Source organism: Lampris incognitus, chromosome 15 (assembly GCF_029633865.1).
Source record: "Lampris incognitus isolate fLamInc1 chromosome 15, fLamInc1.hap2, whole genome shotgun sequence".
Classification (NCBI taxonomy): domain Eukaryota; kingdom Metazoa; phylum Chordata; class Actinopteri; order Lampriformes; family Lampridae; genus Lampris; species Lampris incognitus.
The window spans coordinates 46209078-46235018 of NC_079225.1; the positions used below are offsets into that span (position 1 = coordinate 46209078).

Here is a 25941-nt window from a genome sequence, read left to right on the forward strand (position 1 = left end):
CCCCCCCCCCCCGAAGAAATTTTTTTATGTGTTACTCGTGCTTTATACATTATTTGTGCTGTGAAATTCTACAAGATCGATGAACTTCAAGGCATGTGACTTGAAAAACAGTCACATGCCTGTTGTTGGTGTGTTCGCGAAATCCTGCATTGTTAATTGTCCTTATGACCCTTTTTTTTTTTGCAGTATGTATAATGGGTGTAGGTTGCTTTTGTAGGTGTTACTCCATACCTCCACACAGTAATTTAGATATGGCAATACTGTATATGTGCCTTGATTTCCCAGGACTGCAATGTTTCTTGCCAGCTTTGCTGGCACATATTTTGAGGTTTCCAGCAGATTTTGTGGTCTATTATTCATTCATTCATCTTCAGCTGCTTCTCCAGGGTTGGGTCGCAGTGGCAAGAAGCTAAATAGAGCACACCAGACATCCCTCTCGCCAGCAACACCCTCCAGCTCCTCTTGGGGGATCCTAAGGCATTCCCAGGCCAGAATGGACATGTAGTCCCTCCAGTGAGTTCTGGGTCTACCCCGGTTGGAACAAAGATTGACTGGTAAATTGAGAGCTTTGCCTTCTGGCTCAGCTCCCTCTTCACCACAACGGTCCGATACAACGTCCACATTACTGTTGATGCTGCACCAATGCGCCTGTCAATCTCCCACTCCATCCTACCCTCACTCGTGAACAAGACTCCTAGATACTTGAATTCCTTCACTTGAGGCAACAACTCATCCCCAACCCAGAGGGAGCAATCCACCATTTTCCGGTAGAGAACCATGGCCTCCGACTTGAAGGTGCTGACTCTCATCCCGCCCATTTCACACTCAACTGCAAACTGCCCCAGTGCGTGCTGGAGGTTGCGTTCTGATGAAGCCACCTCATGGACCCACCACACGTGGGGATGAGCATTGGGGTAGGGTGCAATGCAGGCCGGGAGGCAGGCAAAGGCAGGGACTGGGGCGTGCCGACTTCCAGCATTGCAGATTGGTCCTCGGGATGTGGAATGTCACCTCTCTGGAAGGGAAGGAACCTAAGCTGGTGCGGGAGGTGTCCCGCACCAGAGCGGTACCAACTAGATACAGCTGGGCTCACCTCCACACATAGCATGGGCTCTGGTACCAAACTCCTGGAGAGGGGCTGGACTCATTACTTTTCTGGAGTTGGCCAAGGTGTCAGGTGCCGGGCGGGTGTGGAGATACTCACAAGTCCCCGGTTGAGCGCCGCTGTGTTAGAGTACTCCCCAGGGGATTAGAGGGTCGCCTCTATAGGACTGTGAGTCACTGGGGGGAAAGCTCTGACTGTTGTATGTGGTTATGCACCGAATAGCAGTTTGGAGTATCCGGCCTTCTCGGAGTCTTTGGGTGATGTCCTGGATAGGGCTCCGCCTTGGGACTCAATAGTTTTGCTGGGGGACTTCAACGCTCACGTGGGCAACAATGGAGAAATCTGGAGGGGCATGATTGGGAGGAATGCCCTCCCCAATTTGAACCCGAGCAGTGCCTTGTTAATGGACTTCTCTGCGAGTCATGGATTGGCCATAACAAACACCATGTTCAATTCAATTCAATTCAATTTATTGTCATTAAAACCAATGTGCAGTCACATGTTAAAAATGAAATGAAATGAGGGCTGTGGCTTCACCAAACAGTGCAAGACAGACACAGACAAACACAGCAAACACAATATAAGATATACACACATGAAGACCAAAAGCTAAAAATAAGTTAAAAGAGAGCTGGAGTACAAAATATTTAAAACATTTTAAAAAAATGTTCAAATGTTTAAAAAATGTTCAAACATAAGGCAGTTTCGTAAGGTGTATTTGGTACCAGAACACCTCAGGCCAAAAATCGATGATACACTTGTGGTCGTATCATCAGATCTGTGGCCGTATGTTTTGGACACTCGGGTGAAGAGAGGAGCAGAGCTGTCAACTGATCACCACCTGGTGGTGAGTTTGATCAGATGGTGGGGAAGGCTGCCGGACAGACCTGGCAAACCAAACATGTAGTGAGGGTGAACTGGGAATGTCTGGCAGAGGCCCCTGTCCATGAGGTCTTCAACTCCCACCTCCGGAAGAAGTTGTTGTGTAACTCGAGGGAGGCTGGGGACATGGAATCTGAGTGGGCCATGTTCAAAGCCTCTATTGCAGATGCGGCAGGCAGGAGCTGTGGTCATAAGGTCATCGGTGCCTGTTGAGGTGGCAACCTAAGAACCCGCTGGTGGATGTCGGCGGTGAGGGAAGTCATCAGGCTGAAGAAGGAGGCCTTTCAGGCTTGGTTGGCCCAGGGCTCTCCTGAAGCAGTAGACAGGTACCAGAAGGAATGCGGCTTCAGTTGTCGCAGAAGCAAAAACTCCTGTAAATTCTCCCCAGAACAGAAAATATTGGTGTCATTCACATATAGAACAAATTTTGATACTCTGCATATATCATTCATGTAAAGAATAATCAATTTTCGGCCTAGTACTGACCCCTGAGGGGTATGGCTGGTATGGTTGTTTTAAATTATTTCTTAATTGAATTTACAGAACAGTTACTGTATTGTGATACTATATACCATTCCCGTGATGTAAAATTACATTAACCATGGTAAAAGAATTTGGCCATATCGCCCACCCCTACCTCCAGTATTACACATCCCTCTGAGATCAGAGAGCAGCTTTGATGGAACTCATTATAAATAATGCTCGATAAGTAAAAAAACGTGGCAAAGGAAATGGTGGCGGGGGGGGGTATTATTCAGACCTAAGGAAGGGCTTCTGTAAATGGTCAGTTTCCAAACTTTTGGAAGATTTATAGAAACTCTGGTCAGCTGAAAGTATTGTTGCTGTAACTTTAATTCCTTCTGATTGCCCCAGTCAACATCATGGAATGTCTATACAGGTGGGCAGGACCCTGACTTTTTAGAGAAACAGTTTACTGTCCACGGTAAAAATTATTTTCCACATCCAATACATGTTACACAGAATATAACAGAGATGGATTGTCTCCCTCCCCTCCATGCAGTGCATGCTCAGATGGGATTCAGTCCTCCATGACATGGGACTGGGTTAAGGGCAGAAAATGAATTGAGTATGCACACATACATAAATTCATGTTGTCAGGACAAGATGACTGACCATGAATGAGCAAAGAGAAAGGCCGGTGTAAAGTTTAACCATGTTCTCCCACATTCTCCCTGTAGTTGTTCTGTCGAGTGATGAGGAGGAGGAAGCTGACGATGCCAGCACAGGAAGTGTCAACCGACTGGACAGTGTTTCCCCCCGGCCCGCGGACTCTGCCCACTCCTCACCAGTGCCCTCTGGGGGCAAGGTGGAGGCCGCTGTGAAGAGCACAGGAGAGTTTGAGGAGCTGACCTCTGAACTCTTCGAAGAAGTTAACACAAAAATTTCGTTACCACGGAGACAGCGTATGAAAGATCAGGTATGTTTAGGAGATGGAAAGAGCCTTGTCTTATATCAGATAGAATTGTCTACTTTTTACATTCCATTTCCATCTTCAGTCTGACTTTCTTTGCCCCCACTCCAATCGATTTCCATGGGGGAGGGGGATTCAATTTCCCCTAACCAATCACTAGAAACCAACGTATCCACCTGAATCTAACATCTTTTCAATGTGATACTGATGGGTAGCCATGCAGACATACTGGTTCTGCCGGGTGGAGTGGAGCGAAATAAAAACAAACTACGATGTTAGGCAATAATGAGAACACGTGTCATCTAATGCTTAACGAGGGCATTAGTCCCACCCGTGGCGATGATTGGCTAATTGTTAGTCCCCCCCTGTTGTGCTCATTGGATAATCACTCGTTTCATGTCATGATACCAGACCAGAAGAATCAGTCAACTTGGTGGGGTGGGCAGATTCAAAATTTTGAACCCAGGCAAGAAGGAACCTGGCCTGTACTCTACCAGTCCTTCATCAACCACCTTAGTTTTCAAATCCAGACTTAGTCTCACTTTTCACCCAGGCTTTCTTATAGCTCCTTTCTTCCATTCTCCCTGTGAATCCTATCATCCTTCTTATTAAATGACTTCAGATGTGTTCTACCGTCGCAGTTTTCATGGTATAAAATGAATATAGGCAAATGACTTTCATTCATTCTAAAGCAATAAAACAATGTTAAGGCAACATTGCTCAGCCATGGGAAATCTTTTGTTGTACCACTGAGGTGATTTCCAGCTGTGACTGTGATTAATTCTTCCTCTTGAAATTGTATTTTTATAGTGGAGTTTCAACATTGGACTCTGTGGCACTTCTGTGTCTAATCCCCCTCATGATGTCAGTTAAACAAACATGACAGTGAGGTGAATAAAGCGAATTATTTTTGGTTCATCCAGCGTTCCTCTAGTTCTCCTGTGCTGCAATTAGCAGTGAATTATTTGCTGATTTGCAGAATACGAAGTACATCTCCTTTACTTTCAACACTCATACCCGAATACACAATGGACACTGTCACTGCCTGATCTAAATTAACCATGCGCATGCATGCAGCGACAGAGAGCAGCGTTGGTCGAGCGAGCTAGAGTGAATGAGGAGACTGGATGGTGATAGCAAGAACAAACGTTTTCCAAAGGTTTTTAATCACTGCAGCCATGAGAGGTTCTTAATCATAAGGGCAGAACTGTGCACACAAAAAAAAGGCTGATAGGTAGTAGGCAGTAGTTTGCAAGATTAGCCACGGACAGACACACACACGTGACCAAATGTATAATCCCGCCTCATGGAGAAAACAGACAAGTTCCCACAGTTGTAGTGTGACTCACGCAACTTAAACAAATTCAATAAAGTATAGCCACAATATTATCAGTGTACCAATAAGAAAAATGTGCACACTGACCTGGAGTTGAAGTTCCACTTCACTAAAGAGACTCGTGGCGGCCTTCTCTCACAAAATTCATGCAGTAATTTAGTCCATTTGGGAGAACGTGTGAAAAGTATAGACAACCCTACCAGATTCACAAAAGAACACAAAGTAGATCAGCAACAAGATCGTCATTAGCTGTGAATGCGGCGAGCATTGAACTTAGTTCGCTCACAACCCGCCAAAGGCTCAAGCTCAAAGTTGACGATGACACTGGGGGCTAGCACCTATACATCGCAGGGCCCCTGGGGCGTTCTGTCACTACACATCAAAGTTTGATTGGCTGAGGATACAGTCAGTCAAAGTGTTAATCAGTTTGCAGCTTGGGGCTTAAAGCAAAGGCTAACAATACCGCTAGCGCTGGTCCAAGGAGTTGCGATGCGATTGGGTGACACAGTAAAACCCTGTTCAGCCCCACAAGAAAGCAAGTCATTGAATTCAGGCACATTTCAGGCGACAAGGAATAGAAGACAGCAGTCGTGATTCATGTAGCAATCCGAGTGATGCCAACCTCAGGAAGAAAGCGCATGAGAAGCTAGAGAAATACAAAGGGCTGAGGGAAGAAGTAGATCAGATGCGGAAGGTAAAATCCACAGCAGTCCTAGAGGTGATAGGAGCACTAGGGGCTGTGGCCCCCAAACTGGGATAGTGGCTCCAGCAGATCCCAGGAACAACATCTGAGGTCTCTGTCCAGAAGAGTGCCGTCCTAGGAATAGCTGAGATACCGCACAGAACCCTCAAACTCCCAGGCCTCTGGTGAAGGACCCGAGCTTGAGGAAGACACACACCACCGAAAAAGGGTGAGAGGGAGATTTTTGTATGTATATGTATATATTATACACTATATGTACAAAAGTATTGGGACACCCCTCGTAATCATTGAATTCAGGTGTTTCATTCAGACCCATTGTCACAGGTGTATAAAATTAAGCAGCTAGCCATGCAGTCTGCATTTACAAACATTTGTGAAAGAATGGGTCATTCTGCATAAATCCAGACCCTTGATGGCTGGTTGGCTTTCGTGCATAGCCTACCGAATATGGCGGTACTTCTGGTTCACCGTGTTAGCTGACATCGCAGCCGGTGACGTAGCAACCTTAACCTCAAACAATTGAATTACACACCGGTACAAGGCAACATTAACTTTATTTTACTATAACGTTTGCTACTATAGCTGACGACAGTGTGAGCAGTTTTTTTTTCTAATGGCACTTCGTTCTCAGTTTCAGGGCAAAAACACGTGTGAATTTATATGTGGGATTAGGGGTTGATAAGAGTGAGTAATGTAAAGGGAGTCCTGTGCGGTTCATCACACGGGTTCTGTTCCACAGTCGAATGTCACGTGTGTGCTTTGACCTGCTATCTCTCCTAGAAGAGGGGAAGACTTTGGGTTCGGGGGGGCCCCCTTATTCCCCCCCTTTCTTTGCATGGGTGCTTGGTCTGCTTTCTCCCTTCTTTTTTTTTTTCTCCCGACAACTTAGATGGCTGGCAACGCTAGTAGTGACGACAACCTAGGAATGGGGAGCCCTGACTCAGTGAAGTTCTTGTCGTGGAATGTGAAGGGGTTGAACAATCCTGTAAAGAGGTCTAGGGTCTTTTTCCACGTGAAAAAACTAAACGCAGACAGGGTTTTCCTACAGGAATCACATTTATGCATTAAAGACCAAACTAGACTATGGCACCCTGGGTTTCATCAGGTCTTTCACTCAGACCTCAACAACAAAGCCAGGGATTAGTAAAAAGATCCAGTTTTCTACTACCAAGGTTATTTTAGACAAGAATGGGAGGTACTTAATCATAACTGGTAAACTTTGGCACACTCCTGTGGTGCTAGTGAATGTATACGCCCCTAATTTTGATGATGTAGGGTTTGCAAAGGGATTGCTGGGTAAAATTCCAAATTTAAACTCCCATCTTCTGATATTCGGCGTTGATTTGAATTGTCATTAACCCAGCCCTGGACCACTCCACCCTCAACCCCGCTCCTCCCTCTGCTATGTCTTAAGACATTTTCTGATTTTATGGCTCAGACTGGGTGCGCTGACCCCTGGAGATTTCATTTCTCACATGTACACCACTCTTATTCCCGCATTGATTATTTTTTCGTCGACTGCTCATTATTTCCGAAAGTCACCTCCTCCGATTACTTGCCCATTCTAATCTCAGACCACGGTCCTGTCATCCTCGACATCGCCCTGTCCACACAGACTCGCACCTCGCCCCACTGGAGACTCAACTCCCTCCTCCTATCAAATGCAGCTTTCTGCACATATGTCTCAAGCTCCATTGATGTCTTCTTCTCCCTAAATCAGACGGACTCAACCTCCCACTCTCTCCTATGGAAGACGCTTAAGGCATACCTTAGAGGGAAAATTATTTCTTATTCCTTGCACCTATACAAAACTCGAAAGGCAGAACAAGATCGACTCTCTAAAGCTATCCTTGATTTAGACCGCCAATACGCCTCCACACCATCCCCTGAACTATACAAACAGCGCCTAAACCTACAATCTGAATTTAATCTTTTGACCCCTGACGAGGCAGAACGCTTACTACTGCACTCACGCGGCATCTATTATGAACATGGTGATAAGGCAAGCTGTCTGCTGGCTCACCAGTTAAAGCGTCGCGCTGTTTCTCGTCTGATTCCCCAAATTAAAGTCTCCTCCGGTACTCTGATTTCCGACCCTGCAGGGATCAATGACACCTTCAAATCCTTCTATTCCTCCCTGTATAAATCTGAATTCCCACCGGATCCTTCCAATAGGAATCAGTCTCTGGGCGATCTAGCAACTCCCTCTGTTGATGCTGAGACTGCGAACAAGCTAGATTCCCCTCTCACTCTAGATGAAGTTATTCAGTCCGTCATGTCAGTGCAGAGTGGCAAGGCCACGGGACCCGACAGGTTCCCAGTGGAGTTCTTTAAGAAATTTCGCACCAAACTGGCCCCCCTACTATGTATAATGAATCACTCGAGCATGGCTTACTGCCACCCACCTTAACACAGGTGTCGATATTGCTTCTTCTTAAGAAGAGGAAAGACCCCACCTTGTGTAGCTCTTTTAGACCCCTGAGCCTCCTTAATGTGGATGTAAAGATATTGGTGAAGGTGTTGGCGAACCGTCTGGAGGTGGTCTTATCAGGCATTATTTCAGAGGAGCAAACTTGCTTTGTTAAAGGCAGGCACTCATTTTTTAACATTCGAATGCTACTTAACATTATTTATTCAAAACAAGTCTCTAACTCTCCTGAAATAGTAATTTCACTCGACGCAGAGAAGGCATTTGATCGAATTGAGTGGGATTACCTGTTCGCTGTTCTTGAGAAGTTTGGCTTCGGGAACAAATTTAGATCATGGATTCGCCTCTTGTATACATCCCCCCCAGGCCAGTGTCTGCACCAATGATTCCCATTCTAACTACTTTCCCTTCAAACGTGGGCCACATCAGGGGTGCCCGCTATCCCCACTGCTGTTTGCCCTCACCATCGAGCCCCTCTCGATCGTGTTGCGGTCGTCCGCCTCCTTCCGGGGCATAGTGCAAGAGGGAATAGAAAAGGCTGTCGCTATACGCGGATGACTTACTGCTCTATGTTAGCGGCCCAGTGACCTGTCTGCCTTCTATTCTCTCTATTCTTGAGAACTTCGGCTCCTTCTCTGGTTATAAGTTGAATCTCCAGAAAAGTGAGCATTTTCCGATTAACTCAGCGGCGTTACGGCTTCAGCAGACAGACTTACCTTTCACACTATGCTGCTCCGGCTTCAAATATCTAGGAGTGAACGTGACGCGCTCATGGCCTGCCCTCTTTTCAGCAAATTTCGCTCCCCTTCTCACCCAAATAAAAGCCGATTCTCAGAGATGGGGTAGCTTGCCCAAATTCCTTTATTTATTTCAGGCTATTCCCCTGTTTTTGCCTAATTCAATGTTACCTGCCTGACTGCATTGTGCCAACTGTACAGTTTGATGGAGGAGGGATAATGGTATGGGGTTGTTTGTCAGGGGTTGGCTAGGCCCCTTAGTTCCAGTGAAGGGAAATCTTAATGCTTCAGCATGCCAAAACATTTTGGACAATTCTATGCTTCCAACTTCGTGGGAACAGTTTGGGGAGGGCCCTTTTCTGTTCCAGCATGACTGTGCCTCAGTGCACAAAGCAAGGTCCATTAAGACATGGTTGGGTGAGTTTGGTGTAGAAGAATTTGACTGGCCCGCACAGAGCCCTGACCTCAACCCCATCAAACACCTTTGAGATGAACTAGAACGGAGATTGTGAGCCAGGTCTTCTCATCCAACATCAGTGCCTGACCTCACAAATGCTCTTCTGGATGAATGGGCAAAAATTCCCACAGACACTCCAAAATCTTGTGGAAAGCCTTCACAGAAGAGTAGAAGCTGTTATAGCTGCAAAGGGGGGGACCAACTCCATATTAATGCCTATGGATTTAGAATTGGATGTCATAAAAGCTCCTGTAGGTGTAATGGCCAGGTGTCCCAATACTTTTGGACACCTGTTGCTGTAAAGCCCCCTGAGGCAAATTTGTAATTTGTGATAATGGGCTATACAAATAAAATTGACTTGACTCACCTGGTAGAGTGCGTACCACATAAGGCTCCTTATCGCAGCGGCCTGGGTTCGAATCCAGCCCGGGCCCTTTGCTGCATGTCATCACCTCTCTCTCCCCTGCCTTTCCTGTCTCTCTCAACTATCGCTATCAAATAAAGGTGCAAAATGGCAACAAAAAAAAACTTAAAAAAATGGAAGCAGTATAAAATAAACAGAAACTTCTCTAAAGCTAGACATCCACATCACACTTAATCATGTCCACAAAGGATATTCAGCAGCCACTATTCATGATGATATTAATGCACTGCTGCACCCTTTGAGGCAGACAGGAATAGAACCACTAACTCGCCCTTCCCTGTCGTCCCTATGCAGATAGTTCTAATCTGAGCTAAGCGTAGTAAGGTATTGTTCTCGCTTCCCTCCACTGGGGGACCAAAGTAACACTGACTTTGTCCCTGACTGAAGCCACATGTCTACTTCTTTGTTTTACAGTTTGGAAACCAGCCTCCAGATAACTTTTTACCAAGGCCAAAGAAGTCCAAAGTCTTGTCCAGCAAATGTGACAGCATCATACTGGAGTGTCGGAGCGTTCGAGTCGGCACCCTGCGCAGGATGGTGACCAAGCCTGTCATTGTGAGTATTTTGAGCTGTCCAGCTGATGTACCTTGTCTAGACCTGGTTAAATGTCGACCTCATACCTCTGACACAAGGATCCAACAGGATTCAACCAGTTAGAAGAAAAAGGGAAACTAATGAAGGTATTTTAAGTCTTTAAAAGTTGGCTAATCCCACAAAATTTACTGATCACAAAAACTAGCCCAATTTAGAAACTAAGGCTGACTTCACTTGTTGAAACTTTCACACAAGTTTAGTTGCGAGAAAGCCTGAGGTATGTTGAGGTTTTCAGTTTTAAGATGGAAAATGTGAGCCCTCCTGATTAAAACCATTCATATTCTTTCTTGTTCTTCTCTCTTTTCAGTTTTCCATCGACCATATCCAGCTGGAAACGGAAGGTATGAAACTCGGCTGTTCAGTTTGCTGTCTAGGTCGTAAGAATGTGCTGATACCTCATGAAGCACCTCTGCCGTTTTAAAAGGAGTTGTGCAGTTTGTGTGTAGGCACAGAAAGACAGCTGGTGAACAGAATCTAGTTTAGGGTCAGGAACCGCCACATTTGTGATGTCATCCTGTCCAGAAAGATATCAATCACATCAAAAGACCGCTGGAAACTAAACCACTAGAGGGAGCTACATCCTTTGAGTTTACATGAACTCAATGTCAGGATTTTTTACAATTTTCTTTCCCCCCCTAAGAAGTACAGGAACCATGTCAATGTAAAGACATGAAGCACAATGGAGGTACAAGACCAGCTGAAATAGCGAGACCTATACATGTATCCCCCAATTAGCTGTAGCATGGATAGATTTATTAAAGTGAAACAGTCCTCATTTTCAACATTATGTTGTAGGGATAGTACTCAATTCGTATTAGCCCTAGCAGTTCTCTCTGTCTCTGAAACGCTGCAGAAAGATGGCATGGGAAGATGGCAGCACGAATTCACGTTCGCAGCAACCTCACCCAGTACCGGTGTGGGAAGATGGCGGCGTGAATTTACGTTTGCGGCGGCCTCACCCAGTACCATCCATGCAGTGTCTTTGTCCACGTCTGTGTCTACGTTTGTTTTGTCTTCGTTTGATGGCTGGGAGAGCTGGCGCTGGATCAGCTGGGAGAGCTTGGTCTGCTGCATCCTGTTTACCCAGGGATCACGGCCCTGCCTGGAGCTGCGACCCTGTCTGAAAGGACGCGGAAGTGGGGCAGGCTAAGCTAACTGCTAGCCCGTGCAGACCAGCAGTTCCGATAACACCGAGGGCGGTCTGGCGGCGTCCTTGTCTGGCGTTGACTGTGTTTTAGTGTTGTTGTGTGGAGTGTGGGGAGGTGTGTAGAGGGTGTCTGGCTGGGAGAGCTGGCATTGGAATGGCTGAGGGAGCCTGGTCTGCTTCATCCAGTGGATCCAGGGGTCACGGCCCTGCCTGGAGTTGCGCCCGAGGAGAAAGCAACGAGGGTGGTCTGACAGGACGCAGAAGCGGGGCAGGCTAAGCTAATTGCTAGTCCATGCAGACCGGCGGTTCCGACAGTCATCCTGGCTTGCATTCGTTCCCTTGGACAGTGATTTTTTTTATATATATATATAGTTTGGATATATGTGTTAGTTAGTATGTGTGTTCTAGTAGTTTTTGCATGTGTTTTTGTCTTTGTGTTGCACTTTTGTGGGCTGGGGGAAACGACAAAGTGTTCCTGATTCCTGAAGTTGTACAGAAAAGTGTGAATTGCTGTCTTTCTATGGCATGCGGTGGCTTTCACTACAGAGGCTGTATGTCGTGTTGTTTGCATTTTCTTGTACCTTGTAGGCTCTTTCAGTGTAGCTCACCGAAAGCAGTGACAAACCAGGATGTGAGGGGTTTAGTTTTCACATTCAGGGAACGTCCGCCAGTGATGTCATCGGCGGACACAATTTCAGTGTTGTTTCAAAGACACACAGAAGACTGCTCAGTACTATGGCTGCTAATGGAGCATCGTTTCTACAACATGCAGATAGAGACGATGTTGGAAATCAGGACTGTTTCCTCCTACATTTGAGCTGAAAAGAGCAGATAGGTTTGATTTCAGGGAAAGTTCCTCAAGCATTGGCTGAAAGTCTGATGTTCCACTGACGTTAGTCTTACCTCCTTCCTGTTAGGCCCCGAGATGGACGCCCTGGAGAAGGTGAGCCTTCGGGCGTCGGAGCTGATCAGCTGTGAGTGGTGCAGTGTCAGGAAGCTCCCCGTTTTGTTCTTCCAGACCACGCCCCAGGAATGTGTCCGCCTCCGCACCCAGCTCAACATGTCCCAGGAGGAGGGCGGCCAGTGGTACGACTCGGCTGGGAGCCGTGAGTACAAGCCCCCATTTCACAGTTGTGGAGGATTCAGAACCTGAAAAAATGGATTCTAGAGCAACGTGTGGTTCATGGAAAAGGCCAAACACGAAGTAATCCTTGTCAGAGTATTTACTGAACACTGTACCGTTACAAAGTAAACTGGTACCAGCTGCAAGGTCCGTCTGGACTGACATTCAACCAGGCTTTGTGTGAGCACGGTATAAATAGTGTCCAGACATCTAAAACATTCCAAGGGTCCAACTCAGTGTGTGTTGCAGTGCCCATTTAGTGCATGTGAGTATACATGTATGTACGTGTGCATGACTGCATGCGAATCCGGGTACAGGAATGTGTAACCTATGTGTATGTATGTGTGTATGTAGGTGTCCATATAGGCGTGTATGTGTGTAAGTATGTATGTATGTGCATGTGTATGTATGTATCTATGTAGGTGTGTATGTGTCTATGTAGGTGTGTGTGTATGTACAGTGCTGCTTGAAAGTTTGTGAACCCTCCAGACATGGTCACTGTTTTTGTAAAAAACATTAAAATAAGCTTATTACATATACATCCAAATCCCAATTTGTAAAGCACACCTTCCAAATAATGGACACACACACAAAAAGAGATATATTTTCATTATTTAATTCAACAAAGGTGGTTTATTTCACAAAAACTGAACATTTAAAATGTGCAAAAGTATGTGAACCCTTGTATTAGTAGCTTGTGGCTCCTCCTTTTGCAGCCATTACTTCAACCAAACGTCTTCTGTAACCACTAACCAGTCTCTCGCATCTGCTTATGGGGCTTTTTGCCCACTCCTCCTTGCAGAACTCAGCCAGTTGAGAGAGGTTGGAGGGACATCTGGTATGTGCCAACTTCTTCAGGTCTCGCCACAACATTTCAATTGGATTAAGATCCGGACTTTGACTGGGCCTATCCAGAGTACGAATCCTCTTTCTCTGAAGCCATTCCTTTGTAGTTCTGCTGGAATGCTTTGGGTAATTGTCTTGTTGCATAATCCATTTTTGTCCCAGCTTCAACTCCCTGACTGATGGCAGGAGGTTCTGGTCAAGAATTTGTTGATATGCTGGAGACTCCATGGTTCCTTGGATAATATGGAGTCGCCCAGGTCCAGAAGCAGAAAAGCAGCCCCAGACCTTCACATTTGCACCACCATGCTTCACTGTTGGGAGGAGGTTCTTTTCTTCATATGCAGTGTTGGCTTTTCTCCAAACATGTTGGTTTTGATTGTGACCAAATAATTCTATTTTGGACTCGTCTGTCCAGAGAATGGACTTCCAGAAGGCCTCTGGTTTGTCCAAGTGCTCTCTGGCAAAGTTGAAATGGGCAGCTTTGTTCTTTTTTGAGAGCAGAGGCTTCCTTCTAGCAACCCTCCCATGAATGTCATGGCGATTCAATTTTCGTCTGATTGTAGACGCATGCACATTTGTCCCAGATGCTACCAGAGAGGTCTGCAACTCTCTAGAGGTGATGTGTGGGTTGGCCTTTACCTGATTTATTATTCTTCTGGTGCTTCTGGGTGATAATTTTGATGGGCGTCCACTTCTAGGCAGAGTTGCTGTCATGTTGAAGGCCCTCCATTTGTAAATTATTTGTCTTACAGTGGATGGATGGAGCTGGAATCTTTTGGAGATGGTCTTATATCCCTCCCCAGACTGATGGGCTGTCACTACCCACTTCTTCATGCCCTCGGATATCTCCTTTGCTCTCGGCATTGTTGATTTGTATGGGACCACAGTGGTTTGGTTGGTTTCCTCTCTCTTTTAATTAGTGCAGGCCAAACCCTTTCCAAAGGATGTCTCATTTCATTGGTCTGCTTAAATGATTAATTAAGCACCCAAATGTGTTTCACCCGAGTCTGTTACCTGCTTGACTTAACCAATGCAGCTGGGGGTTCACTTACTTTTGCACATACACTAATTCCATGTTTCATGTAGTTTTTGGGCTACTTAAACAAGTCCCACTAAACAAGTACATGCAACTGATAAACAAATATCTGACATTTCATACATGAAAACGGGTGATGATAGAATAAGAAAATCATGGTAAAACAACAGAAAACTCTAAACTGCTCAAGGGGTTCACATACTTTCAAGCAGCACTGTATGTGTGTATGTAGGTATGTATGTATGTGTGTGTATGTGTAGGTATGTGTGTATGTAGTTGCGTGTGTGTGTGTGTGTGTGTATGTGGTTGTGTGTGTATGTAGGTATGTAGGTGTGTGTGTGTGTGTGTGTAGGTGTGAATGTATGTATGTGTGTGTGTATGTAGGTGTGAGTGTATGTGTGTATGTAGGTGTGTATGTATGGATGTGTGTTTGTATGTATGTATGCAGGTGTGTAGGTGTGTGTGTGTGTGTGTGTGTGTGTGTAGGTGTGTATATAGATGTGTATGTAGGTGTGTGTGTAGGTGTGTGTGTGTAGCTGTGTATGAAGAGGAAAAAGAGGAGAGAGATCAGATCTCATATGTGTTTTTCAATACATTGAATGAAACCTATAAATCCTCTTCACAGTATAACCCCAACATATACTGCCCCCTTTATTATATTGTGTTCATATTCATGTATGTTGTGTTTTATTCTTCAGCTGGGGAGCAGGGGGGAGATGAGAGGGGGGAGATGAGAGGGGGTGTTCTCTTCAGATGCTGTTAGGAATGTCCGTACCAGAATTATTTGCTCGCCATTATTTTTTTACTATCAGTTGTAGTGATTATTAATGTATTATGATTCCTTTACATTAAATAAGTGTTGGGCGTCAGGGTGGTGTGGCGGTCTATTGTGTTGCCTACCAACACAATCCCCGTGTTACCGCCGGCTTGGTCAGGCGTCCCTACAGACACAATTGGCTGTGTCTGCGGGTGGGAAGCAGGATGTGGGTATGTGTCCTGCCTGCTGCACTAGCGCCTCCTCTGGTCAGTCGGGGCATCTGTTCGGGGGGGAGGGGGAACTGGGGGGAATAGCATGATCCTCCCACGTGCTACGTCCCCCTGGTGAAACTCCGCACTGTCAGGTGAAAAGAAGCAGCTGGTGACTCCACGTGCATGGGAGGAGGCATGTGGTAGTCTGCAGCCCTCCCCAGATTGGCAGAGGGGGTGGAGCAGAGACCGGGACGGCTTGGAAGAGTGGGGTAATTGGCCAGGGAACAATTGGGGAGAAAAAAATCCGCCCCTCCCAAAAAAAAACTGTAATGAATAGGTGTTGGTGTGTTGCATGTGGTGCTGAGTCTCCCTCGTTCTTGGTGTCATCAGAGTCGGACGAGAAGTATATCGTTCTGATCTTCGAGAACGGCCTGACCATGAATGAGCAGTTGATCTTGGAGGACATCTTGGGGGAGATTGGAAGGACGAACAACCTGAGCGACTTTCCCATCAAACTGTCCTTCGATGAAGCCAACATCAGACTGGTCAACTACAACAAGGCCACCAAGGAGAAGGAGGAGAAGGTGGGAGACCCACGTGGAACGCCATGAAATTACACACATCAAACAGAATGAGATGGTGTCTGTGAATGTTCTCATTCATCCAGGTCATGGTTATCCAAAGGAGTTGAATCAAGTGCAACTGGACTTGGTATATATCCGTGAAGACGTTTCGCCTCTCATCCAAGAGGCTTCCTCAGTTCGTGCCTTTCTGACTAGACCAAGCTAGTCTGACTGGCTGCTGATGAGACTCAGAATTTATCCTCTAGGAGTCGTTGTCAGAGCCATAGATATGCATGGCTCTTTGTGTTCTGATGTTATGGCCGTGCCCGTCGTTATCGGAGCTATTGATATGCGTGGCTCTCCTGTGCCCCGATGTCCAGCCGCGCCCGTCACCATCGGAGCTGTTGATTTGCATTTGTTTAGCAGCGACGGTCGTTGGGGGTGTTAGTTTCAACTTCATTGTTCAGTGGTCATGAGAGTGGTTGGAGCCGTTAGTGAGCGACTGTTGTTCTTGGAGACTAGGCTTCTTGAGTCTCCTGCATAGAGATGAAAGGACGGCATTGTAAGTGGTGGTGTTGCAGACCTCCTCCTCTGTTGAGGGATGGTTTTTCCAGTTTCGCATAGATGGTTTCCTTCACCCCTCTTTCAAACCATCTATCTTCTCTGTCCAAAATGTGTACGTTGCTGTCCTGGAAGGAGTGTGTCTTCTCCTTTAGGTGTAGATAGACTGCTGAGTCTTGTCCTGAGGAGTTTGGTCTTCTGTGTTGGGCCATCCGTTTGTGTAGTGGTTGTTTGGTTTCTCCTATGTACAGGTCAGTACAATCCTCATTGCATTGTACAGCATACACCAGATTGCTTTTCCGGGTGTGTGGTACATGGTCTTTGGGATGAACCAGTCTTTGTTGGAGTGTGTTGCTGGGTTTCAAGTATACCGGGATGCGGTGTTTGTTGAAAATTCTCCTGAGTTTCTCGGAGACCCCAGAAACATACGGGATGACTGTGCTCTTCCTTCTGTTCCTTTTCTCCTCGTCGCTCACCTGGTTGGTCTTTCTGGAACGTGTTGCAGTCTTCACAAAGGTCCAACTGGGGTAGCCGCAGGTTTTTAAAGCTCCCCTCAGGTGTTTGTGTTCTTCTCATTGGGCCTGAGTGCTGCTGGCCACGTTGTCAGCTCTGTGTTGCAGAATTCTGATGACGCTCAGTTTGTGTTCCAGAGGGTGGTGTGAGTCGAAAAGTAGATATTGGTCTGTGTGTGTAGGTTTCCTGTAAACCCCAATGTGGAGGCTCCTGTCTTCCCCAATGTGGACATCACAGTCCAAGAAGGACAAACTGTTGTTCTTTACGTCTTCCCTTGTGAACTTAATTGCCTTGTCCACTGAGTTGATGTGTTTGGTAAACGCTTGCACCTCTTGTGTTTGGATTTTGACCCATGTGTCGTCCACATATCTGAACCAGTGGCTCGGAGGTGTTCCTCTGAAGGAGTTCAGGGCCCTGTGTTCTACCTCTTCCATATATAAGTTGGCCACAATGGGCGATACTGGTGAACCCATTGCACAGCTGTGTTTCTGTCTGTAAAACTGGCCCCTCAATTGGAAATATGTAGTGTTCAGGCAAAGGTCCAGTAGTTGGCAAATCTGGTCTGGGCTGAGGTTGGTCCTATTGTGTAGAGTGTCGTCCCGTAGCAAACGTTGCCTCGCAGTTTCCAAAGCCTCCATGGTTGGGATGCAGGTGAATAACAAGGTCACGTCGTAGGATACCATGGTTTCATCCGGTTCCAGTTTTACGCCTTGGACCTTGTCCACGAAGTCAATGGAGTTTTGGATATGGTGAGGTGTTTCGCCCACTAAAGGGGTCAAGATGTTGGCTATATGTTTGGTAATGTTGTACGTGACCAAGTTTATGCTGCTGACGATGAGGATAAATTCTGAGTCTCATCACCAGCCAGTCAGACTTGCTTGGTCTAGTCAGAAAGGCACGAACTGAGGAAGCCTCTTGGATGAGAGGCGAAACGTCTTCACGGATATATACCAAGTCCAGTTGCACTTGAATCAACTCCTTTGGAGAATAAGATGGTGTTTGTTCTTAAAAAGTTAGAGTAATGTCTGTTGTGTGTGTGTAGTGTCAATGGAAGAAGAAGGTAACATTTTTTACAAGTTGGAAAGGCAGAGATGCCACATGAAAGCATGTTGTTCAGGGTCTAGCAGGGAAGAACTGATTATATTCATTATAAATTCAACAAAAGAGACAACCGCTTTGAGGTGGAAAATCTATGCTTTTTTTTTCTTGTGTCCGGTGGAAAACATACATTACCATCACCCACCTCCAAATTATCTGCGTCATATTGGGGCATCAAAGAGAGCAAGACCTGTGCCATCACTATCCTCTAATTCTACACCCCTTTTTTCCCTTTATCGAGTCATGTCAAAGTCATTTACAGTGCACATTTAAAATAAACCCACGCGGGCGGCGTCCACATGGCGTGGCGATCTATTCGTTGCCTACCAACACGGGGATCGCCAGTTTGAATCCCCGTGTTACCTCCACCTTGGTCGGGCAACCCTACAGACACAATTGGCCGTGTTTGCGGGTGAGAAACTGGATGTGGGTATGTGTCTTGGTTGCTGCACTAGTACCTCCTCTGGTCGGTCGGGGCATCTGTTCAGGGGGGAGGGGGAACTGGGGGAATAGCGTGATCCTCCCACGTGCTACGTCCCCCTGGTGAAACACCTCACTGTCAGGTGAAAAGAAGCGGCTGGTGACTCCACATGTATCGGAGGAGGCATGTGGTAGCGTGCAGCCCTCCCCGGATTGATAGAAGGGGTGGAGCAGTGACCGGGATGGCTCGGAAGAGTGGGGTTGTTGGACAGGTACAGTTGGGGAGAATGGGGGGGGGACAACCCATGCTGACCAAAGTGCTCTACAGACCAGAGCAGGTAACTAAAACACAAATACAACACCGACATAGACAACAAGGCACATGGCTCGTAGGCATGAGTAAACAACACATGAACATAGACTCAAACCAGAATTCTACGTCTCAGGAGACAGACAGGAGAGATAACTGGGTCTCTGGCTGCTGTGCTAGCCCTGCATGGCTAGCTATGCATGGCTAGCTAAGCTAGACTAGAATTTTAGCATAGTTTAAACCTTTTTCTGATTGAAGCTGCTCATTGTGTAATCCTTTTTACACTGTCTGGTTTACAGACAAATGACAATAACATTTTGTGGCTTCATTTGATTAAAAGCTAAATCTAAACAGATTTGATCACTTTATATATTTGCCACCTCTTCCCCTCAGGCGAAACCTCAAACAAACAAACTCACCCAGGTAACACCGGTCTCACCTAAGGTAAGCCCAGTTGGAAAGTTGACCCAGGTCACCCCTGTAACGCCCGTGACCACACCCATACGAACGCGGATGGCGACACGCCAGCAGACCAGCACTTGCTTTGCTGACGAGGATGAAGACATGGCCGACCTCCAGCCGACATTCAGTGGACCAATTGTTAAGTGAGTGGCGCTCTGACACTACAGATGTTCACACGGATGACTGCACCATGAACCACCAGCAAGCAGCTTAGACTTTTAGGAGATAAGAGTGTTTAAACCCCACGAGAACAAGCAAACACTATCTTGAACACCACCAGGGGTTCCGTTATGGAACTGACCTTTGACTTCGCATTAGAACATAGCAAGAGAGATATGATAGAGTATTTTATGATGGTGATGATAATCATCATCATCATCATTATTGTTGTTGTTGTTGTTAAAACTCAGAAACAAGTTGTTTGTGTGTATGCGATCCCAGTCGCTGTGGTTGGAATGGTTGTTTAACACTGCCCTGCTTCACGTCAATGGAAACATTAGGTTACTTCCGTAACCCCGGTTCTCTGAGTAGCATGCGCGCGATGTCTCACTATGGGATACGCCCCCTCGCGTAATTCATCCATTCGTTAGGTAATTCGAGCAAATTATCATTATAATACGACCATGGTGGCCTCTATCAACCACCAGGGAGGTCTGCGCTCCCAACAGCTGCACATATTGGCACGTGAACTGATATTGTGAAGCAATGCGCAGCTCCTCTCAGTGAGGGCGACACGTCCCCGGGATTCAGAATTTGGGTGCAGACCTCCTGTTCAGAAGGAATCCGCTTTACACAGAATGGAAACTGCACCCGGCTGTAGTGGATCAGATTTGGACACGGTTCGGCTGTGCAGCAGTGGACCTGTTTGTGTCGGGGGCGAACTCACAGTCCCCACTGTTTTTCTCCCTGCACGGCCACAGCGCACCGCTGGGAGTGGACGTGTTCGCGCACAAGTGGCAGCGCCTTCCACTATATGTGTTTCCCCCAACTGGCCTCGAGTCCCCTGACATTGTTCAGGGTGTGGAAGAATCGTCTTTCCCTGATTTTCATCGCTCCTCACTGGCCGTCCATTCATTGGCTGGCGGACGCGAACCAGCTCCTCTGCGGTCGCCCGTGGCCCCTCCCACTGTGCAGGCGCACGGGCAGATATTTCACCCCCACCCAGAGCAGCTCGCCCTGTGGTTGGAATGGGTGTTTAATACTGCCCTGCTAGGGGCGCCCGGGTAGTGTAGCAGTCTATTCCATTGCCTACCAACATGGGGATCGCCGGTTCAAATCCCCGTGTTACCTCTGGCTTGGTCGGGCGTCCCTGCAGACACAATTGGCCATGTCTGCAGGTGGGAAGCCGGACGTGGGTATGTGTCTTGGTCGCTGCACTAGCGCCTCCTCTGGTCGGTCGGGGTGCCTGTTCGGGGGGGGGGGACTGGGGGGAATAGCGTGATCCTCCCACGCGCTACATCCCCCTGGTGAAACTCCTCATTGTCAGGAGAAAAGAAGCAGCTGGCGACTCCACATGTATTGGAGGAGGCATGTGGTAGTCTGCAGCCCTCCCCGGATTGGCAGAGGGGGTGGAGCAACAAGCGAGATGACTCGGAGGAGCGGGGTAATTGGCCGGGTACAGTTGGGGAGAAAAAAGGGGGGGTGATATTTTAACACTGCCCTGCTTCACCTCAGTGGAAACTCAGTACAACTCCAGTCTTCTGTTGACCACTGAGCAGCTCCACTGGAGTAGTATTGGAGTAGTATTTTTGTGTTGTTCACTTGTACTCATATTGAATTTCTTACTTATATTTTCCGTGTTGATAGGGGGGATTCGCACCACCAACCCACCTGAACTACACCCCTCCTCTCACCAGCAGGCCCTTGTTCACATTAATTAGTTGTTAATGAGGTGTTGACTGGTTTTGTCTTTCAGGTTGATGGTGTATCCCCCTCCTCCATCTAAAGGAGCTATCACAGTAACGAATGAAGACCTCCACTGCCTTAACGACGGAGAGTTCCTAAATGATGTCATTATAGACTTTTATTTAAAGTAAGGAAGGTTTCTGTTTCATGTTCTCTCATCTAAGTATATCTTCCATATCAGTGAAGTAAAAAGTTAAGTTTATTCTTTTTAAATCACAGTGCTGGTTTTGGAAATTTAATGTGTTTGGGAAAATAAATAGATTTGATCTGAGCCTTTGGCCGGTCTCATTAACAGTAAGTTGTTTGCATTTCTTAGTGAATTGAAATATTTTTCCTCCTATATAAGGTATTTAGTTTTAGAAAAATTGAAAAAAGAAGATGCACAAAGAAGCCATGTGTTTAGTTCCTTCTTCTATAAACGTCTGAACCAGCGAGAGAGGAGGAATGTTCCAGATACAACCAACCTGCCGTGAGTATCACTGACCTACCTGCTATCAGACCCCACACACCCATACTGTTCCCACCACTCACTGTCAGAACCTCCCTCTCTCTCTCTCGCTCACTCATTCACTCTCTCTCTCTCACTCATTCACTCTCTTACTCACTCATTCACTCTCTCACACATTCTCTCCCGCTCACACATTCACTCTCACTCATTCTCTCACTCACTCACTCACTCATTCTCACTCTCACTCACTCACTCATTCACAATCTCTCTTTCTCTGTCTTTCTCTCTCTCTGGTTGCTAGGATACAGAAAAAGAAGCACAACAGAGTGAAGACGTGGACTCGACATGTGGATCTGTTTCAGAAGGATTTTATTTTCGTTCCCATCAATGAGTCGTGAGTCACCACTCACCATGTGTTTTATAAACCCTGATGAAGACGGCCTGGAAAATTCATGTATTCCAAATGTAGTATAGTATCTAGATGTAGTATAGTATCTAGATAAGGCAGGACAGACTAGAGGATTATAAAATTCTTTTACATAGAGTAATAAGACCTAGTTTACTGTCCAGTTAGATGTCAGGACATGTTGACACTCCTCCATGCACATACACACACACTTTGTCATTGTTAAGTTACTCTAGAATCTGGAGTAGTGAAGTAATTTGGTCTTGATGTTGAGTATCACCAGCTAATTCTCATTTGTTTGTACTCGCTTCATTGGCAGTCAGGAAACTTTAAAAGTTCTGAGTTTTCTCATCACGTTATATTGAAATCTAATTCTGTGAACTGATTATCTCACAGCTGTTTCTAGAAGGAACAATGTGTTTTCTGTGTTTTCTATGGATGTAGTACATTTCTTTAATATTCACCGCCCTGTGGTCGGGCGTCCCTACAAACAGAATTGGCTGTGTCTGCGGTTGGGAAGCGGGATGTGGGTATGGGTCCTGGTCGCTACACTAGCGCCTCCTCTGGTCAGTCGGGGCGCCTGTTCGGGGGGGAGGGGTGGAATGGCGTGATCCTCCCAGGCGCTATGTCCCCCTGGTGAAACTCCTCTGTCAGGTGAAAAGAAGCGGCTGGCAACACCACATGTATCAGAGGAGGTATGTGGTAGTCTGCAGCCCTCCCCGGATTGGCAGAGGGAGTGGAGCAGCGACTGGGACGGCTCGGAAGAGTGGGGTAATTGGCCAAGTACAATTGGGGAAAAAACGGGGAAAATCCACAAAAAAAAGAATTCACTGCCCATATTGCAGGTCTGACCGGAGAACAGAGATGGCACAAATACATCAAAAAGTACCCCCTCCCCCTGTCTCTCCAATTGTATCCAGCCAATTACCCCACTCTTCCGAGCCGTCCCAGTCGCTGATCCGGGGAGGGCTGCAGACTACCACATGTCTCCTCCCATACATGTGGAGTCACCAGCCGCTTCTTTTCACCTGACAGTGAGGAGTTTCACCAGGGGGACGTAGCGCATGGGAGGATCAAGCCATTCTACCCAGCCCCCCCCCTCCAAACAGGCGCCCCGACTGACCAGAGGAGGCGCTAGTGCAGCGACCAGGACACATACCCATATCCGGCTTCCCACCCGCAGACGTGGTCAATTGTGTCTGTAGGGACGCCCGACCAAGCCGGACGTAACACGAGGATTCGAACCGCTGATCCCCGTGTTGGTAGGCAACAGAATAGACCGCCATGCTACCCGGATCTAAAAGTGTCTTGTTACAAATTAAAAATACTTGCTCATCAAACGTATCAAAATAAAACACAAAATACAGGTATGAGAAATTGTATTTGATTAAAATACAAGCAATTTTGTAATTTGAAACTACAAAAATACATTTTATACAAACTGATACCACATTTTAGGCATTTAGTGGCCACCGCGGTGTTCTGGATCATTTGCAGAGGTTTGAAAGTGAATGCAGGGAGACCTGCCAGTACGGCATTGCAGTAGTCAATGCGTGATATTACAAGAGCCAGTAGCAGGAGCTGTGCTGCATGCTCAGACAGGTAGGGTCTACTTGTCCTGGTGTTGTACAGGGCAAATCAGCACGACCGAGCAATCGAGACCACGTGAACCTTAAAGGTTAGCTGGTCATCAGTCATGACACCCAGGTTTCGGGCAGACTTTGTGGGCATGAGATGGCTTGATCCAAGCTGGATATTGATCTGTTGCTGTAAGGATGTAGTAACAGTAGAATGTTTTTCGCGGTAGCCCTGTTGACCGCACACGTCCATAGTTGCGTGTGCATGTGTGACGTGTAGCAGCGCAACAGAAAATAGGGCTCCCCTGAGCACTAACTGTGTAGTTAGGTAACCTTAGCCAGTTGGCAAGGAAATAAAATGCGCAAAGCGAAAAACATCAGGCTTTTTCTCACTCCCGGCCTGTCCAAACCCACTTCCACATCACTCGACATCAGATGCCGATGATGCCAAGACCAACCTGACAAGTTCTCAAGTGACATTTGCGTCATCCCAGCCTGATTCGGCTTAATAAAGTTGAATAAAAAGTGAAAAAATAAAAGAATACTGGATATTTAGTATTTATGGTAATATGATTGTAATATATTGAACACTCCTCATATTGTGTATGTAAGAATACATTGTGTAGACTATGGAAGGCAGACGGTAGAGAGGGGAAAGAAAAGGCAGTGTGAGGCAGCCCTTTAGCAATGTAGCATATGACATCACAATATTTTGTCTGCGGAAATTTTGATTTGGCTCCTAAATATTTTGGGTTTAGGAGCCAATGGCTCCTAGATGTTTTTTTTTTTGTTGCCTGGATCCCTGTGTTACGTATAAATTCGTTTCTTCTTTATTTTCAGAGCTCACTGGTACCTGGCCGTCATCTGTTTCCCTGGCCTCCAGGGCCCGGAGTATGAGCCTAACCCCCTGTACCAGGGTCCATCTCCGGCCCCGGGCTCAGCCCAGACCTCCATTCCCGACCACACATCCCAGAACCCTTGCCGCCCACTGTCCCCAGAAAAAGAGGTGACAGGCTCCTCGGAGCACCAGTGCCCCCATATGTCAGAATTCCCCACAGAAGTTCACCCAAGCCACCCAACCAAGGAGAATCCCGCCTTCACAAACGGCAGACCTGAGCCTTCCGTCAACCTCGGGACTGCCGTCAACAACCTGGTGGATGCAGAGCCACAGTACACAAGTGAGTCTTTGCCAGATGAACCAAAATGCCTTTGTGTAGAAGGAGGTGAGAAAAAGGAAAGAGCTGACACTGTTGTTCAGATTGACTTTCTGTGGTATAAACTTGAGTTCAAACATCATCACCATTACAACCAGCCAGCAGTAAACAGTCCAACAATAAGGGTGTGCTGGCAGTGCTCCTGTTGATCAAGTGTTTGGTGGAAAAGGATGGAAGGGTACTCACTGATACACAGGATATGATGTCACACTCATTGTGTCAAACACCACATTTAGACTTCACACTGAAGACCAATTTACATGTCAAACTAATGCAGTAGTTCTCAGTCCATTCCTCGTGTACCAGTAGTACTGCTGGTTTTCTGTTGTACCAGGTGGTTCATTACATTCACCATTTGTGACTGGATGGCTGGAATGCCTGACACAAAAGGGTGACTGTAATGAAGCACCTGGTTGAATAGAAAACCAGCGATACTGGTGGTACCCGAGGACTTGTTGGAGAACCACTGAGCTAATGTATTAATCCATATCTTGACTCAATTTACTAATCTGTCACTGGTTAGCATAGAGAACGGGTCCATCTCACAGGCAGGGCTGAACCTCTGCAGGTATTTTATTGAGTTTGACTCATGACACCTCCCAGAATGCAGCTTCTTATTTTTGTTTTTTGTCTTTCGTGAAAATGTTTTTTAGACGAGCTGCACAGAATCAGTGTATGTTATGGATCAAGGGAAGGAAACGACGATACCTTCACCTTCTCTGATGACCAAAGCTCCTGTCAGGTACCCCGTCTGTCCTGTCCACCTGTCTCCCAATTTCATCTCCTCTGCAGCAGTTCAGAATCTGGTTTTTGCCTGTTTGCCTACATATCACTCTTGTAGTTGCTCATCATTTTTGCTTAAATTTACATTTACTCATTTGGCAGACACTTTTATCCAAAGTGATCTATAAGAGTCAGCAATTGGCAGATAAGTTTAAGTGTTTACCAGCTGGCTTCTGACAGCATTAAGTAGCAATCATATCATAGTAGTACTGTGTAAACTGGTAGTAGTACTTTTTGTACATCGTAAACCTAGAGTACATGTCATGTTGAGTGCATTTAATTTAAGTGGGCCTTAGGTCGTCAAGAGGCAGTGAATTGGAGAATTATGTACAGTGTAGTTTTAAATTGACACAAATAATTAAAACAGACAAGTCAGGAGAACATAAAATGTCAAGTGTAATTAGTAAAGGGCTCTGTAGTAAACACCAATAGTAATGATGTTTAAGTAAGGGCACAGTCATC

General features: G+C 46.4%; 1 protein-coding gene across 4 annotated transcripts in view; it reads left to right on the plus strand.

Annotated features, from left to right (window-relative positions):
- The window catches only part of senp6a (SUMO specific peptidase 6a), a 91934-nt gene that overhangs the window by 52535 nt on the left and 13458 nt on the right, over positions 1-25941 (plus strand). For all 4 annotated transcript variants that reach the window (XM_056295163.1, XM_056295164.1, XM_056295165.1 and 1 more), the window contains 11 exons: positions 3187-3425; positions 9919-10059; positions 10406-10439; positions 12163-12351; positions 15610-15803; positions 19078-19289; positions 21062-21178; positions 21398-21520; positions 21801-21893; positions 24323-24660; positions 25350-25438. In XM_056295163.1, coding sequence (XP_056151138.1) covers positions 3187-3425; positions 9919-10059; positions 10406-10439; positions 12163-12351; positions 15610-15803; positions 19078-19289; positions 21062-21178; positions 21398-21520; positions 21801-21893; positions 24323-24660; positions 25350-25438 — 1769 coding nt within the window. The remainder of the gene's footprint in view (positions 1-3186; positions 3426-9918; positions 10060-10405; positions 10440-12162; positions 12352-15609; positions 15804-19077; positions 19290-21061; positions 21179-21397; positions 21521-21800; positions 21894-24322; positions 24661-25349; positions 25439-25941) is intronic.